The sequence below is a fragment of the Microcebus murinus genome, chromosome 20 (assembly GCF_040939455.1).
Source record: "Microcebus murinus isolate Inina chromosome 20, M.murinus_Inina_mat1.0, whole genome shotgun sequence".
Lineage (NCBI taxonomy): Eukaryota > Metazoa > Chordata > Mammalia > Primates > Cheirogaleidae > Microcebus > Microcebus murinus.
In genome coordinates this window covers 31,465,232-31,483,891 of record NC_134123.1, presented here as the reverse complement: position 1 = coordinate 31,483,891, position 18,660 = coordinate 31,465,232, and the positions used below count along the sequence as shown (strand labels likewise).

At 41.7% G+C, this 18,660-nt stretch overlaps 1 protein-coding gene across 1 annotated transcript in view; it reads right to left on the bottom strand.

Moving 5' to 3' along the window:
- The window catches only part of CDH13 (cadherin 13), a 958,432-nt gene that overhangs the window by 339,188 nt on the left and 600,584 nt on the right, over nt 1-18,660 (bottom strand). Inside the window, exon 6 of the mRNA XM_012743295.2 lies at nt 7,658-7,802. Within this exon, the coding sequence (XP_012598749.2) occupies nt 7,658-7,802 (145 nt within the window). The remainder of the gene's footprint in view (nt 1-7,657; nt 7,803-18,660) is intronic.

Genomic DNA, 18,660 nt, shown 5'->3' with positions numbered 1-18,660 from the left:
CTAAATGGTCTTGGTCATACTATATCCTCAGCACCTAGACTATTATCTGACTGATAGACACTGTGCAATAAATATTTTGTTGAATGAATTTGCACAATGAAATGGCTATGAGAAATTAATTTGAAATAGAATTTCCCTGAAATTATAACTGTTTAATGCCATGTGGATTCGCTGCTCTGTTTTACTCAGTTGCTGCACCAAAAATCACTAGACTGGTTAGAACGACTCCTTAGGTGTCAGGGAGGGTTCCAACGACATTGGTGAACGTGCTCTGTGCTGTAACAGCTCAAAGACTTTTTCACTTTTACTTTGCAGCTGCTTAACCGTCACCCAATTTCCATTCTGGCTAAAAATTCCTGTCAGATGTATCTTTTCAAAAGATTGTAGTACGATCACTAAGTTTCTGAAGCTATTGAGTTCCTTTGCTCTACTGCCACTTTAAATTATCATTTTATTTTAATTAGTTTAATTAATTTTTTATTTTTTAAATATTTGATGCCACAAATCCTTCCCTTTCTCTCAAATGTAAAGTGATGGGAAGATGGCTTCCAGCTCGAGCACCAAAAAGATATCCAAAAAGAATTAGTGGGCAGGGCTCCCAAGCATCTTTTACAAGGAAAGAATCACGGTGAGCCCAGGGGCCACATCTCTCTAGTTCAGCTGGGATACAAAGGTCTAACATGAGTGATATGAGCATGAGTGTGTGACAGAGGAGAGATACACACAGGCTGGCCCAGGTATAAGACTTCCTGGGTAGAGAGGAGAGTGATTCAGGAAACAAGGTGATGTCTGTGTCTTGAATTGATCTCTAGCCCCATGGATATAGATGGGAATTTAGGGGGAGAGAGGAAAATAGCTGCTTCCAATGTTACCCATATTAAGATAGGACCATACAGTTCTACTGGTTGGGTGCTTTTCTACCAGAATAAAGGGGTCAGGCATTCTCTCCCGTCTCACAAGACCTTTTGGTATCTTGAAAACCAAAGTGAACCAGCAGCAGTGAGTTCCAACTTATGCAGTGGTGCCTATCAGAGAAGGGAGGGGCATGAAGGAATCCTGATGGCTGTGACAAGGGAGTTGATGGGGTGGCTCTGAGGCTGTGTGAGACATCACCTGGGAACCTTCAGAAATAGCTAGGAGCAACTTGGCAAAGATTCGATATTGTCAATGACCAGGTAGAGTCAATAGCTAGTGAAGTTCGGGTAACACTTTTCATACCATTTATTTCTAAAACTTCCCTTTGGAAAGTGGGCTCTGATTGGATTATGTAACTCTTTCATAAAATTTGTTTTATGGTCATCTGCACTGAAGTGATCTGCACCATAATTCAGGCACTGTCTACTCCAGTCTCAGGGGCTCTGTGACATGTTAATGACATCTGTTCTTAGGCATCACTTCTGGGCTGAGACTCCGGTGAGGACTGGAGGGAAGGCGCTAGTGTCACCACCTGCAGTCCTCTGCCTCAGACACAATGCCCAGGGAGGGTTCTACAGCAAGGTAGTCCACAATCTCCAAATACACTTAGTAAAGTGAGTGCAAAAACTTGCAGATATTGTATAGAATCCAGGGAAACAAACAAACAAAAATATACATCAGTATGTTTGTGTGGGAAAAGAAAGATTATTGAATCCCTAATGCATGAATGAGCTTAGCTAAGATACACAATAAAATCCTCTGATTAGAAGCATCACCCAGTGTGGATCAAAATGTAATCAGGCATATCCTCTGTCCCATCAATCCCACTCCTATGAATTTATCCTAAAGAAATTGTCACACACATGGGAAGAGATGAGTTCTCCCCTGCGGAATTGATTTTAAGGGTAGAAAAGGGAAAACAACTTAAATGGGGGATTGGTTAACTAGATGATGATAGATCCAGATACTAGCTGTTTAAAACAATGGTGTGGCTCGGTGTTTATTGATTTACAGAAATGTCCATAAGACCCGTGGAGTGAAGAGAGTAATTTACAGAAAAGCATGTAGAGTTCCATTTCTTTAAAATTGCGCCCCTGCATCTCTCCGTGGAGAGAGGCCCAGAGAGAGCCCTGGGACCGTGCTCACTGCAATGTCGACTGTGGTTAGCTCTGGATAGTGGGATTGTGGTGTGCGTGTGTGTGTTGGGGTATGGGGTGATTGCATTGTCTTTCACTTTAAAAAAAGCTGAATTGCTTTATTTTTAAAAAGATACATCTCATAAAGAAAAGAAACAAACAAAATAGCCACATGCCTGATACTCTGGGAGCACACGAGATTGGTTGGTTGGGACAGTTGAGAATGGAGAAACTATGATGCAAAAGTCTGAAAATGCCAGTGACAGAAAAGTTTACAGTCAGTGAGGTAAGAAGTTACTACCACAAATAAATAAAGAGGTAACCAGAAAAGAGACTTAACTACCAGGCCATTCTGATAAACTGAAGACTTTTACTGAGCTAGGCATCACATATCAACCATCAATTATCAAATATCAACAACAGCTCAAGCTGTTCTGGAAAGCAGCAACTTCCAAGCAAAGCTGAGCTCTCAGGACAGCCTTTTATCCCAAAGGGCACTGGATCGGCTGTTTTTCCTCACATCTGGCACAGTAGGACTTGTTTAAAAATTAAAGTGACTGTGTCTTGAAGAGGAACTCAGGTGGATACTGGAGTAAAAATAAAAGTAAAAAAAAAGCTTTACTCCCTTACATCCCCCTGCAGAAAGAATTTCGCACAATAAGACTAGGTCTGGTCCCTCCTGGGGTAAGTGTCCAGTAGGGCCATGTTTCAGCACTAGCCACGACTGTGATTCTTATTTATCCACTGCCTGTCCCTATGCTTGGCTGTGAACACCGGGAGGGCAGGAGCAGTGTGTCAGGTCCACTGCTGTACTTCAGAGCTCAGAACAGGGCCAGCACAGAGCAGATGCTCAGTCAAAATACTGGATGGAAAAAAAAAAAATAAAGGGAGCAAGAGAGGAAAGGAGAGGGCGTGAGTGGTTGGGTTTTCAGAAGTTAGAAGCTGAGGATGTAACTGCTCATCTCTGCTCGTCTTCAACAACCCGAGAAGTATCAGCACATAACCTAAGCGACGTGCATCTCTCCTGACTCAGAACATGTACTTCCAGGTAAGCGCCATGTTCATCTCCCTCAGCCGTACAGGTTAGGAACTGGTACACTCCTCACGTGACCTCTCTGCACTGACATCTCTCAAAGCTGCCCCACCTGTCCAGGCTGGGGAGTGCCATTCACGGTGGCTAAAAGCATGAAGGAAGAGCATAGTGGGGCTACCCCATGGCCAAGACCTTATGAGTACTAGGTACTCTTGCTGCTGGACCGCAGGTTGCCCCTGTAGATGGCAGGCTGAAAGGGTCTGGAAATTAAAATGCCCCTGAGGATAGCTCTTAGCCAATGCCCATCATAAGGCTTAGTGGGATAGACAGCCCAGCTACCTGGCCCTGTGGCTGGGATAACTTCAATGTGTATATTTAATGACATTTCTTGAAGCTCCCCCGAATGGATAAAGCTCCGATTGCCCACTCGGGTAGCAGCTCTAATATTGCACCTCAAATCAGTTACCTTCCTTTCTCCGTACGATTTCTGATCTGCTGTCCCTGTACCTTTAAGGTAAACCACATGCCCTAATCCCCATCTTGGGGTCTACTTTGGGGGAGCCTGGCATGCCCTTTATCATGGTCAGCTCTTCTCAAAGGTGCTCAGTAGACTACTGGTGGCAAACCACCGTGAACTGGTGCCAGAAAGCCACTGTGGAGATGAGAGTTCCACAGGAATTTCAAGGGTCCCAGCCCTCCACCCCATACTGAGAGGTCTTGTTGTATTTTAGGCATTCAGAAAACACCAGATTCACACAGAGATCTGGCTGGCCCCCATGGAGAGCCAGAGCCTGGGCTCGGGCCCCATAAATCAATGCCTATGTCTCGGCAAAAGGAACAGCTCATGATCTGCAAAGTTCAAAGACCATTATTTTCTGTTGATCTTCCTTCATCCAAGAATGATTTCCCAAAACAATACCCTGGAGTTTAGTGCTGAGCAGCTGGGAACGGTTTCCTGTCTGCACATACAGATGAATACAGGTGACCTTCCTTTGTGATGGATTGGTCCTGAGGGCATTCGAATACATGGGAACATGAAAATGATGCTTGGCTTGTTGGGAGATGAATTCTCTTTCACACAAACTGCGAGTCTCTTTGCTTTACCTTTGCTAAAGGGTACATGCTGGAACAAAAATAATAATCCCTGTATTAATACTATAAAGGCATTTCTTGAACATGAATACTATGTTCTCAGCACTGAGTGAAGCACAATGTCTCATTTAATCTTCACATATCTTTCTCTAAGGTAGGTACTTTATATTTTGCCCTTACTACAGACCAGGCAGTTGAGGCTTCTAGAAGGTTCAGCATCTTGCCCAAGGTCTCACCTTGTGAAGGAGCTGAGCCAGGCATACAACCCAGCTCTAGGCTACATTGCAGTGAACAGGACCAGCTACATAATTTGCAGGGCTCAGTACAAAGTGAAAAGGTAGGGCCCTTTGTTCAACAATTATTAAGACTTTCAAGATGGTAACAGATCATTAACCCAAGCACCAGGAACTCCTGAGCATGAGGCTCAGTGAGCTGTACACCCCGCAAAGATGTCGCTGGTTATGTGGGCTCAGAAGAAAGTGATGTAAGTGATAACAAGGGCTCAATATTGGACCCTATTTAACCTTAGATCCTGAGCAACAGATCCCATTATACTGAAGGTGACTCAGTGAGCCTAGCTGTCTGATCAGAAGAGCTATTTATTTTCTATCAAGACCTAAATTAGGTCACCTGATAGAACTGCACAAATACTTCTCCATAACTAGGCATGCGAGGAGTCCATGGTGCAAACCATGGGAGCAGGAGAAGAGATCGGATAGATTTCTCGTGGCTCAACCAAGGCCAGGAAGAAATGTGGGCTGTTGTGCATGGATGTGGACTAGTCTGAGCAGGAGGCCAGAGCAGATCCGGCTAGAATCTGACCAGAGAATGGAGGCAGATGTGGCAGCATCTTATCAGCAGAATGAGGAACTATTCATCAAGTTCTGAAGCCAGAGGCAAGGACAAAGATTCTGTGTCCTCCACCAACCGTGGAACTTTGGGCAAGTTCCCAAACCTCTTTGATGTTCAGTTTTCTCCTCTGTAAGGTAAGGATGGTGGTGTCCACCTCGAAGGGTAGGAGGTGGTACAGTGGATGAGATGCTGTGGTGACATAAAGCCCCTAGCACATAGTAAGTGCTCGACTCAATGCCATGATAGTCTGGTGGCTGTTTTCACCATAAAATTTGTGGAACAGTTGAAAGAATACGTGATTTGAAGGTAGATTATGAAGGTTGAATCCCAAACACTGTCCCCCATCTCTGACTTGTGTGAACTGGGAAAAGCCACTGAACATTTCCTGGGTCAGTGTCCCCCTCTGTAAAATGGGTCTGTACAATGTCTACAACATGTAGGAGTCTATGAGCCATAATTAAGGAGAGCATTATGGAAATAGGAGAGCTGATCGTTTTCATAGCCAGTGTTTGTTGCTATAACTTTTAATGGTTTTGGTTAGAGAAGGGATTCTTTCCCAAATTCCCACTGTCCTTCCAAATGCGTCAGGAGCCATCTTGCCTATAACTGTCTTACAGGGTGCTAAGTAATATAAGTAGCTTTTCTTCTAAAAGCGTTTTGCAACATTTCCACATTCTTGACCCCCAATATGACCAATTCCTGCTCTATAGTCAAACTCAGAGGGTGCTGAAAAAGAAAACAATGCATCGGACCAAATTCTGCATAGCCAGAGGAAGTTACTCCATACAACCATCCCAGTGTTTATGCGTTTTATAGGATAATAACAATCATAAATGGACATTTGAAGTGGTTTGTGTTTTGCAGGAGAAGCATCTATCCGTCACTGAATAGCTTTGTGTTTTAAGAAATTCAATATGCATAAAAGATTCTATTTTTCTTCAAAAGTATGCCGTGTATATAAAGCAATCAAATCCAAAATTCTTTCCTAAACTTTAAGGAAGGACACTGTGGCAGGAAAATTGGACATCATCTAATCATATACACATATAATATACAAAGACATGTGCAGGCGCACGGCCGCCTTGACTGTCACCTCCATCATTTACATTTAGAAGACTTTTCTGGCCCATCCGAATTCTAGTCAGTCACGGCCGGGGCCGGGGTACCACAGATGCAAACAGGGAATGGTTTCTCTGTTCTGCTCAAACTCTGGCCTCTTTAATGTCTTTCCCCATCAGTTCTCCGAACTTGCTGTGCACATCAGCTTGTTTAAGAAGATTTCTATAAACATCAAACTTAAATTCCAGGCTCTCTCTCACCAGAAGCTATCTCGCCATCAAAAGCAGCCTACTGAGCAGAGCACTGTGGACAGTCGGCCCTGAAGTGACCTGACCTACCTTCACCTGCCCTCTCTCCTTCCCTCCAGCCTATCATTACTCCTCTGCCTCCACCACTTCCCCAAACACTCTCCAGCACGGGGAATCCACTCTTATTTTTGCAGAAGGTTTTCAAAGCTGGGAAGGCAGAGGGTCGCTCCTGCCCTTGAGGGATCCGGTGAAGTGCTTGGAGACCCAGCTCCTTGAAGCTGAAGGGAGGTTTTAGGCATCTTGCATACAATTATTCACCTGGGAGTCCAGGAAGGTTACCATGGCAACGCTTCCAGAGCCTCATGTATCTACATGTCATTGATACATCCCATCAAGTCAGTGAAAGGGGGAAAGAAAAAACAGTGAAAGCAGTTCTTAGGCTTCCATCTCTCATCTGATCTCTGCTAAAGGACTATTTTCCTTATTTGATTGGGTATAATCTAGACGCAGCAACAGTGTCACCATTAATACAGTGTTTTTTCACTCAAATATATGCTAAAGCTTCAAGTCAAAGTCTAGCCTAACAGGAATTTTTATATTTCATTCTTCACATTCTCAAGCATTATACTGAGAAGTAACTTCTGCTGCTGGCCACAGAATACTTTAATTACTATGTACTGAACCAAAAAAGAGAGCTCTCAATTCTAAAACCTGCCCCGATAGAAGGGTTAAACAGAGGACAAAGATAGCAGGAGCTCTGTCATAACCTTGAGTGATTTCTGTAACAGTAGGTACCAATATTTCCACAGAGAGAGATAAAATATCTTGCCTTTGGCCTTTTGACAAACATCTTCTCCATGTACATCTTCCAAGAAAGGGGGAAAAAAAGTCCTACCTGTTTTACCAAAATAGTTCTTATTAAAAGGCAATTATGAAAAGAAATAAGTGAGGAGCTTGTAGTGGGAACCTTATTCTCATCAAAGCTCCACTCTAGCACAAAGTTCAGCCTCAGGCCTCAAAGGGGTGAGCTAGATATTCACGTGGTGCCCAGCATCAGCTGTGCGTTAGACGCTTCGATGATGGCGGTCATCACTGGAGGATTATTGTCAGAGACAATGGAAGATATTTCCACAGCTTGCAACACCCTGGTCGTGCTCTGTACTTCAGCCTTCCAATGCTAGCTTCTACCCAGGGAAGTGATACGTCCATGTTGATACATGCCAACAAGTTGGAACAGCAATAAAACAGTCTGCCAAATCCCAAAAGAACATAGTGTACCACTTTCCAAGCCATTATGCCAATGACAAGCCAACTCTACATACCTGTTGGTGACCCCTCCATGACGTGGCCGACGTAGGGGCCTTCCCGAAAGATCGGTCTGTTGTCATTCTGATCAATCACAATGACTTCCAGAGGCACCGGTCCCTCAAGAGTTTTGCCATTGACATCAGTGGTCTCCACAAATAGCTATTTGAGCAAAGAGATGGGGGGAGAAAGAAGGCATTTGTTCATTATGAAAATTGGAATCAGGTTATCTGGAGAACGTATGTTATATCAGCAATTTTAGGAGCCTTTGGCAATAAACTTTGTTCTCAATGGATAGTCACTGGGACTAGAATGGAAACTAAGCATGCGAGAATAAAAGGCAAAGATTGGTTCACATTAGATCCCCTTTGGGAAATTTATAATTAATTCATCAAATCTGCGAAGAAAGTAAAAAAAACAAAAACAAAACAAAAACACAACTTGCAATCAGCCATAGCTGAGAAAATGTGCTTACATCGTTTGTTTTTCCAATATCATAATGCTTAAAAATAATGTTATGCTAATAAAAATAATTGACTAAGCAGTTATGAACCAAGTACATTAAGAGATAACCAACAGTGTTTATGGGAATACTTAGGAGAAATTCAGGTCAGGAGGTATTTGTAGAGGGCTTTCCTTAACAGAAAACAGCATTTGCAGGGCCCTGCATGAGTCCTGGGGATGTCTACCTACCCGGTCCTTTGTATCTTTATCATCTAGTGCAGGGGTCCTCAAACTTTTCAAACAGGGGGCCAGTTCACTGTCCCTCAGACCATTGGAGGGCCAGACTATAGTTTAAAAAAAAACTATGAACAAATTCCTATGCACACTGCACATATCTTATTTTGAAGTAAAAAAACAAACAGGCAAAAACACCCACATGTGGCCCACGGGCCGTAGTTTGAGGACGCCTGATTTAGGGGGATTTCACAATTCTATATGGAACTACCTTCAGATCTCAGTGAAGATGGCACCATACAGAAACAGCTTTATTGTTTGTCCTGGGAACAAAGATTTATGCCATGGCATTTCCAGGGGATCACAGTGACCTCATATTCTCATTTTCTGTACTTAATTCAGCCTTGATTTAACTCAGCACTAACAGTAACACTTCTTCTTGGATATAAATGGTGATCTCTGCATAGGAGGTGACAGAATATTTTGGTCAGAAAAAGGACATTTGGAATCTCAGCCCAAATGTCCCAACTCTTCCCAAGACAGTTCCAACTCTTCACTGTCTGTGTTACCTTGAGAAAGACATTCAATATCTCAGTTTCCTCATCTGTAAAATGGGACTAATAACAACATCCTTTATTATGAATAATAACCAACAATTGTCCTGTGCTTACTTAGGCTCTATACTGTATTAACTCTCCTGACCCTTATAAGAACCCTAAAAACTATTTTACAATGGAGGAAATTGAAGTAAATAGAGGGTAAGTGGGGGATTCGAACTTTGGAAGTCTGCCTCCAGAGCTCACATCTTTAACCACTGAAGCACTTAATTTAAGTCCTGCCACATAATCTATCTTAAGAATGCTAGCTGTTGCTATTGTTGCTACTGTTACTCTTATTGATACTATTGTCAAAAATAGCCCAAATTAAGAAAATCAAAGAGAAACACCCTTGTTACAAATCCATATAGTCATATCCCACTTGGTGGTATTGTAGACCAGTATGATCCTTTTTGAAAGTAGCATGGCAAAAGTCAACACAAACCATGAAAGACTGGTATACTTTATTTCATTTAGGTAGCACGTCTGATCCCACTTAAGTTGCACCATGTATATGAAAATATCTGCTGCCATGTTATTTCTAATAATAAAATTATACTGGCCTCTCGCTAAATGTCCAGTGGGAGGGGATGAGTTGAATACATATTTGAGTAACAGCATGTTAGAATACAGCCATTAAATAATTATTAACCTGCTAATCTACTTTGAATATTGAATGAAAATATACAAAACATCGTGTATATCATACCTGTGAAACATACAAATATGAAGAGAATTTGAAGGCAGTAAGCAAAATGAAAGCAGGTATGTGTGGGTGGAGTATTTTTTTTTTCATTTTTCTTTAACATTTCATTTTTTTTTTCACTCAAAAATTCACACACACACACACACACACCCCTACTTGGTTTCTAGAGGCAGATAAAATAATACAAGAAAAAAATTAAATTAAGAAAAAAATAAGTGGACAGAGCCTTCAAACATCTACACACAAAAGAGACTTTACAGAAAGTGTACTTTCAATGATTTTTTTTAAAGCTATTATGAGAGTACTGCTAACAAAGGAAATCAATCAAAATGGAGCTTTGAGGACAATTTCATGTAATAACAAAGGTCTGGCTTTTTGTCTTCCCCAAATAGCCAAGGACTTCACTTTAAATCAACCAAAAAAACCTATGTCTAAGGATAACAAATCCTAACCATCTACAAGACTTGGCCAGTATCATAAGCCACAGGTAGGATGGAGAATCAGAAATCACATTTGCCAAATATACAGATATGTTGCTACTTGGAGGAGAAAACTCCAGGTTTCTAAGCTCTGTCTCTGGAAAAACAGGCCCTAAGGAGATACAATTGGTCAGGATGAATGCAAAATGTTGAACTGAATCTCCAAAAACCAATTATGCAAATAGACAACTTGATGGTATGTTATATTACAAAACTGTTCAGAGTTTGACTTTCAGACTTTTTAGCAGAGAACAATATCGACAGAAGTCAAGACTTTGGGAATGCTCTCTAAAAATAGCAAAATGCTGTTAAGTGGCATCCCCTCGTTTTGAAGTTAATTAAAAAAAAATTATTTGAGGACTCACTACATGTCAACCATTGTGCTGAACATTGGGTCTACAGTGGTTAACAAAACAGATACTCTAGCCTGGAGAGGCAGACAAGAAATAAAATAAATATATGAACAAGATAATTTCAGTTAGAGATTAGGGCTATGAAAACCATGAAACAGGTTTCTATACTACAGCTTCACTACCCAAAACTAGTAGCCCCAACCACATGTGGCTATGGAAATTTGAAACTCAGCTCTCCTGTCAAACCAATCATGTGTCAAGTGCTCAATAACTGCATGTGGCTGGGGTGTACCATATCAGACAACACAGATGTAGAACATTTCCATCAGTGTAAAGATCTAGCACTGGGCTGGAGTATGACTGAGAAAATGTGTGTGTGTTGGGAGGCACACACCTATTTCGGATAAAATGGCTAAGAATATCTTACTGCTGAGAGAATATTTCAGCTGAGGCCTGAATGATAAGAAAACAGCAATGCAAAAATGTATAGAAAAAGAGCTCTGGACAGCAAGAATAGCCGGTGGAACCTGAGGTAGGAACAAACTTGGTATTAATTTCAGAGCAGGGAATGGCTTAAGATCAAGTCAGAATTAGGGCTCCACTCAACTCCAATGGAGTAGTTAAGGTTTATTTCCATACAAGATTCTTTGCATTGAAAAATTTGAGCAAGGCAAGGGGTGCATACTTTTCTGTGAATTACTGGCAAGGCAGACATGAGGAAGGGGAGGTATATCATGCTTGTTCCTATCAGAAAAAACAAAGTAGACTGAATAAAACATATAATAGGAAATATTAGTGTTTTACCGAGGTGCATGAAGTTTTTAAAAATCTTATTGATAATGTGGATAAAAACGAAGTATGTGCATGAAGAAGCTATTAGTAAATACAGCCTTATCTACCCAATCACTTATTATAAAGAAATCTGACATTCCCGTGAGTTTTCATAACTGCTCTCATGTGAAGGTCAGACCCACAATTAGCAAATGCCAAACTTTCTGAAGCGAGGCTTTTAAATTCCAGCGGGTACCTCCGGTATCAGAAAATAAATGTTCAATGATGTTCTCACCTTCCTTCTTTCTTCCTAACTGAAATACCCCAAACACACAAATCCTTAGTTTGAAAAGACTAGAACAATGCTTGTTTCCTTTGAATTACATGATAGATTCAAGTCGCTGTGTTTGGGGCTCCAAAAACAAAACAAGCTGAAATGCATTCAAAGGGAGGCATTGGGATGCTTGTTCTTTATGTCTGAAGTGAGATGCCACTTAGTAGAAACCTACTGTGAGAAAAGGCAACACATTGGCAGACGGCAATGGGATAATTGCTCAAAGGAAATGGAAACCACTCAGCCCCTCGCTGCGTATTTCTAGACCATGTCCTCAGACTTGAGCATTTCTATTCTTAGTTTCAAATGTTGACTTACCTGGGAATGATGAGGTGTGACATATAAAAATGTCTGCCGTGGAGCCAGAACTAGAGAGGACACTCAATATATTACAGCTAGAAACAGTTATCCAAGGTTGGAGTGTCTAATAACTTATTCCATGGCCTGAACTCTGACCAATTATATGTTTGTCCAACCTCTGTGTTGTGTGTTCTGGTACCTTTTTATTCAAAGTTCAGTTCCTGCTCCAGCAGTGTGGGAGTCCGAAGGGAGCTGGTTAGAAATGCGGGCTCTTGGGCCCTGCCTAGAGCCTACTGAGCCATCTTGACACCATTTCCAGGGAATTCTAGTACATATCACCATTTGAGCTATGCTGTACTGGGACACAGGGGCTAGAGATGGAAGTCCAAGGGCCTTGTAGAACTGGAGAATGGCATTCTCTGGTTTGGCAATAGGAAAATGAGCTCCAAACAGGAGGCTGAGGCTTACCATCTGCCAGGAATTCCATGGTGTGGCTCTTGGACTCATTCGTCACCCCCAAGCACACAGGCTAGGCAGAATAGATGTCTGTGGATCTGTCTGGAGAAGCCTGTTCATGTACACACGCACACATGCAGACACATATATATGCCACACACAGATGCAGACACGTCTATACACACCACACACACATGCTCACACACGCTTCCCATAAATACCAATTTTTCCCATCTTCTTCTAATCTTCAACTGTGCATGATGAGCACTTAAAAAGCGTATTTGGTCTGATCACATTCTGAGAAGCTATCAAATAGAAAATAGGTTGAAGAGAATTGCTTATTAATTGAAAAGTGAAATGTTGCAGAAAACAAACTAAAATGGAGAGGTCCCAGAGATGGAAAAGTTCACAGAGAATGGTGCAGAGGGTTGGGGGCCTGCATTGCCTCAGCCTTGCAGTGACTGTCGGAGGCCAACACTGCGGTGTTATTCTCTCCCATTGAGAAGGAATATCCCTGGCAGGGGTGACTCACTGTGCTTTATCATTAGAGGGGCTACGAATCATCTAGGGGAAACTTTTTAAGAATTTATATTCTTTAAAAATTTACATTTAATCCAGCACTTGGAGAGATTCTGATGTTAGTGGTTTCCTGCCCACTCTTTGGAAAGTTTGGTCCATTGCGTAAGGGGGACGAGAGCCCCCCAGGCTTGGTGGCAGTGGCAGAGGAGCGAAGCCCGAGTGGAGGGCTCTAAGAGCCATGGAGAGAGCCCTGCCTGCACCTGGATTTGGGAGACCTCACACTGAGTCCTCCCCACACACTGGATCTGGGCTCTGAGCAAGGCACCCATCTCTCTGAACCTTCGTTTCCATATTACTAATAAAAGCCTACCAGGATCTTTGCACAGATTAAGTAAGATAACACACGGAAGTGTGTGATACAAAGCTGGTGCTGAATTTTAATCCAAATATTACTCTGCAGTTTTCAAGGGGCTGGCTTTAGCCTTTGCTAGTGAGGATAGAATTATTGTATATTTATAATAATTTAATCAAAATATTCTTAAATGTCATTATTTGTGGCAAGGATTCTTGATCAACTAGTGAGTGTGATAAATGCAGTTGCATGTTTACCATTTTGCACTAAATCTTATCCAGAGGATGGTCCCTCTCCCAGGGACTAAGGAAGAAACTCAGAAGTCCTCCTCTTGCTCAAACAAAGCCTGTCCCAGCCACTCCGTCAACAAGCCCAGCCCGAGTTGCTTGTTCTACTTCCTAAATGCACCATCTTCTCTTCATCCAACCCCCACGTCCTGAGAGGAGCGTGTATCCCGTTACCAGGGCCACTGCACAAGGCACCGAATGCATCTTCCTGCACAGCCATGGCTGCCTGTCTTCTAGGCTTCTAGGTTATCTTTGCAAAATTTTTCTGTATTTATGTCACCCCATCATGGATACCTTTCAATGGCTTTTTATCACTCTTAGGATAAACAGAAAATGCCTTTGCTCTGAAAAGTCTTTCTATGATCTGACTCCAGCCCACTTTCAAAAGTCACTCCATGTCATAAGACATCCCCCCTTGTTCCTTATCATCCAGCTAAACTAACCTTTTCTCAGCTCTTCCAACACATCATATCCCTTCCTGACACAGGCGTTTTCACGTATGACCCTCCTCCCGAGCATGGGCTTCCTAGCTATATCTCCTCCTTGCCTCTGCCCAAATTTCAGACCTTCAGACCTCAGCCTAAATTTCAAGGGGATCGTCTCTTGCTCCTCCGGACTAGCTAAGCTGTCCCTGGCTTATACTCCCATGGTATCAGCACCCTTCCTTTATAACACTTTCCTTAGCATTAATCACATATTTGTATGATAATCCAATTAATGTCTGACTCTCACTGGCCCCATGAAGGCAGGGGTGCGGCAAGTGTTCTTGCCCGTTAGCCAATCCTGGAGGCCTAGACCCAATGCCTGGCATATGACAGGCCCCTGAAGCGACATGGTGCATCAAGCTCTCATCTGAATAGGCAATATACCTCTTTAAGAGACTGGAATCCAAAGTTTTGGCCTTGGCTTTGGCCATCTGTCCTTTCCCTCCATCCCTGGCATATGAAAGCTGACAGTTGGTCCAACTCCATGGACTGTAGGCCAGTTGACTCTTTGCTCATTTTTAATTGATGAACAAGAACCCCAGTGGTAAACAACATCAAAGTACATTAAATTGATTACTTGCTTCTTTAAAAGAAGGCAACTAGCATTTATTTGGCGTCTACTACATGTCCAGGTTTTTTATGCATTATCTCATTTGGCTCAAAACAGTTTATTCATTGCAACAGATAAATGTAAATAACTTACATTTGTGACTCCATGGTCACAAAGCTTATTTATGCTCAGGCTGGATTCAAACTTAGGTTTGACTCCAGAATTCATGCTTCCCCCACTGTGTCCACATTTGTTAAATGTTTTTACATGGACTCCCTTATATATTTTGCTCTATTCTCTTTACTAATTGTGCTATTTACTTAATAGTAAATTAGCTGTACATTGATTGCTATTCTTTACTTTTACCTCATCTATGGCAAAATTACCCATGAATTTAGAGGTATGATGAGATTATATATTTTTATTAATATACATGAAAATACATATTAAACCACACAATGAGCCTCTATATATTATGTAGCACCCTGCTACAGACTATGGTTTGGGAAATATTATAGTATCATCCTAGCTACAACATGTTCCCTTTTGCGATATCACAGACTTTCTGAAAAGGAAAAAAAAAAAGTTATCCTTATGAATTTAACTCTCAAATGACAATGGTGAATAGAAGGGGGAGGGGGAGGGCATGCAAATCACCCACCATGTGCTTTCTCCAAGGGTGGGACATTAGGATACCATGTGAACGTGCCCTCCACTTGAGGGGAGCACAATAGATGGGCACCAGGATGTCAGTCCTGATCTTCTGAGTACTGCATATGGGAGGAGAAAAGGGGCTTAACTCCTGAAATGGGGGAGGAGGTTAGGAAAAATCATGGGAGCCAGAAGGGAAGCTAAGTTGGCAGAACAGTTTTAGCTGAATCATGAGCATAGAAGGAAAAGGAAAATAAAAGGCCACTTGGCCACCGTTCCTGGCACTCAGAGCCTTGGTTCCTCTATCCTCCCTTCCCTGGGGTCAGGATGGGGGATATACCACTAGGGACATGAGCCACCCAATCCCAATATGCAAACTGAACATTCTTCAAACCAATTAATGCACCCTAACAACAATGCACCAATTAATGCACAACAATGTAGAGATTGTCTCTACATAAAATGCTGGAGAAGGATCCCTTTGAAAAAAAACAAGAACATAATGAACCACATTACAAAGCATGTACCTTTGAAGCTGGCCTTCAGCTTCACAACAAATTACTAACATCTCGCCCGTCCTTTGGCTTCTCCTCTCATCTCCAATCAGGAAAGACACAATTTAGTCTGACAAAATTTGACACTGTGATCTTACCCAAAGGGATGAACTGATGAAAAACAAAATGTGCTACAAGATTTTTTTTGGGTGAAAGCCAAAATGGGGAAGCTGGCTCTTAAAAGCCAATTTTTAAAATAATATGAGATGACCCAGGCAGCAGACGTGGAGCCTGGATCAATGGAACAAGAACCAAAGCATGACACACACAGTGTATGGACTCATGAGTCATTCTGCAGTAAAATAATTCAGGAAGCATTTCTATGACCTTTTTGAACTCTGATTCTTCTTTGGGCAAAAATATTCAAATGAAGTAAAACACACACACACAAATCACTTTTTGTGATATAGTTCAACCTCTGGTTGTCAGTGGACTGTGTGTGCATGCATGATTTTCAGCCATTAGTTTTTGAATCACATAAAATGAAGAACATACATTAGCTACAACTCTTACACCATGTGACTCAGTTTCCCTTTTGCAGACATAAAAGATGAATGCTTTCCCTCCATGTTACTTCTCTGGGACACGAAGTTTTCAGACATGATGCTGTCGTTTACCCCGTCTTTGGGCCTCCTCCTTAGATACGTCCACTTGAACCGGTGTATAAGTCACAAACAAAAATGGATCTCATGCTGTTCATTACAAGTATCTTTTGCAATTGAGTATGGCCAAAATGCTGGAATTATAAACTGATCCTTGGGCGTTTACTGTGTGCAATTAGGGTTATACACAGGTGTGACAACGGGCATCTCCAGGTAAACATGACTATAAATTCAGACGTAGGAACCGTATGTATGTTTGACTCACACAAAACCTTGAAATGCAGATGAAAACTAAGTTGCCAGTGTTTGCTCCCACATGAAGAAAAGACGGGAGCCAACGTTTGTGAGGAGGCAGTCATGTAAACCCCAGGCTCACTCTAGGGGGATTTAAACTTGATACAATCTTCCTGGAACAGAGTTTAAAAAAGTGTTTCAAGAACCTCAGAGATGTTTACAGTTTAAAAAAAAAACAACACATTTCTGTAAAGATTCCATGGAAATAAAGAAGCCTGCAAAGATTTTTGTATAAGTATGCTACATTATTTATTTATAGACACATGATTTCTAAAAGTTGAGAGTGGCTGGAAGATTTTTAAAACAGTATTTTCTACCATGGATACAATGTTTGCTGTGATATGAAAGAAAATGATAAACTAGTCTTAACTCATTTTATTAATGTGACAGTTAAACTGCCCTTACTTTTTGCACCTGAGTCTTTATTTATTTACCATATTATGAATTCATTTATTATAGATTCCTTTGGTAGAGACTTGAGTATTCTGCATAGAGATGAGAATATACTCATAGACCAATTAAATCCTAATAATTTGAGGGGCAGAACCCCTGGTTTCTAGATATCCCTTCAATAACTAATTTAGTGCCTGTACAAAAAAAATATTGATAGATATATTCATTGAGTTTCTTTTAATTTTTTCTTCTTTCAGAACATCATGGGGGTATGAAAGCTTTGGTTACATCAATTGCCTTTGCACTGCCCGGGTCAAAGCTACAAGTATGCCCATGCCCCAGACAGTGTGCACCACACTCATTAGGTGTAAATTGACCCATCCCCTCCTCGCCCTCCTAATTCATTGAGTATCTGCGCTTTTCACTTTCTTTCCACTCCCCAGAAGCTCATAAAGATTGAACAAATGTTCTTCAACAACATCACCCTTACTGATTACTGAAATTTACTGAAATTACACTGGAATTGTAATCAGAAGGCTGCCTTTATATTTCAATTCTGCTGCCTATAGAAAGGCTGTGATAGAGTAATGCCCTCCCTACCACCAAACAAGATTTCTATGTTGTAATCGTTGGAACATGTGGATATTTTAGGTTACATGGTAAAGGGGAACTAAACTTGTTGATCGGCTGACTTTAAAACAGATTAGTCTGAATTATCTGGGTGGGCCCAATGTAATCACAAGGGTCCTTAAGGGGAAAGAAGAAGAGAAGGTCAGAGTGATGGGACGTGAGAAGGACTTGACTGACCATTGTCGGCTTTGAGGTTGCAGGAAGGGACCACGAGCCAAAGAATGCTGGCAGCCTTTAGAAGCTCGAAAAGGCAAGAACATGGATTCTCCCCCTAGAGGCTCTGGAAATGAATGTAGCTCTGCAGATGTCTTGATTTTAACCCAGTGTGACCCATGCCTAAACCTACAGACCTGCAAGGTAACAAAATTTTGTTGTTTTAAATCACTATGTTTGTGGTTATTTGTTACAGCAGCAAAAGGAAATTAATACAGTGACCATATAACTTATTGTCCAAACCAGAATCTTTTTAGAATGAAAGTAGGTACTATGAACAATTAAGTCAAAACAGTTCTAGGGAAGCTGGGTCATGTGGTCATCCTTTCTTATGAAGTAATTTCAGTTCTCCAGGTCTCAGTTTGCACATGCAACACATGGTGTTTAGAATACCACTCTACTTGGTAATGAAATGAAAAGACAAAAGAACACAGGTAGCACAATTCCCAGCAGGTAGGAAATTCCATAAAAAGATTTGTTAGACCACAGGGGAGATGGTGAGCTTGGCATGCTGTCTGCCTGGCAACACCACCACCAGCCAGGGCCATGCCCTTGGCCAAAATTTCCAAGGCGGTCCAATGAGCAATACCTTGGCAGTCTCCCAGCAAAGCAGGGGAAGGCTGGGCAACCCCACAGGACCCCTCCCCAACCCTGCCATAATGGACATCATTCACACCCAGTGGATCTTTATTTAGAAATTTGCAAATGTGGATGCAGTACCCTCAGTTTAGTTCACATTTGTTAGCCATTACCCCCTCTGAAATTGCTTTCCTTTCCCAGTAATCCAAGTTTCTCTTTGACACCAAAAACTTCCATT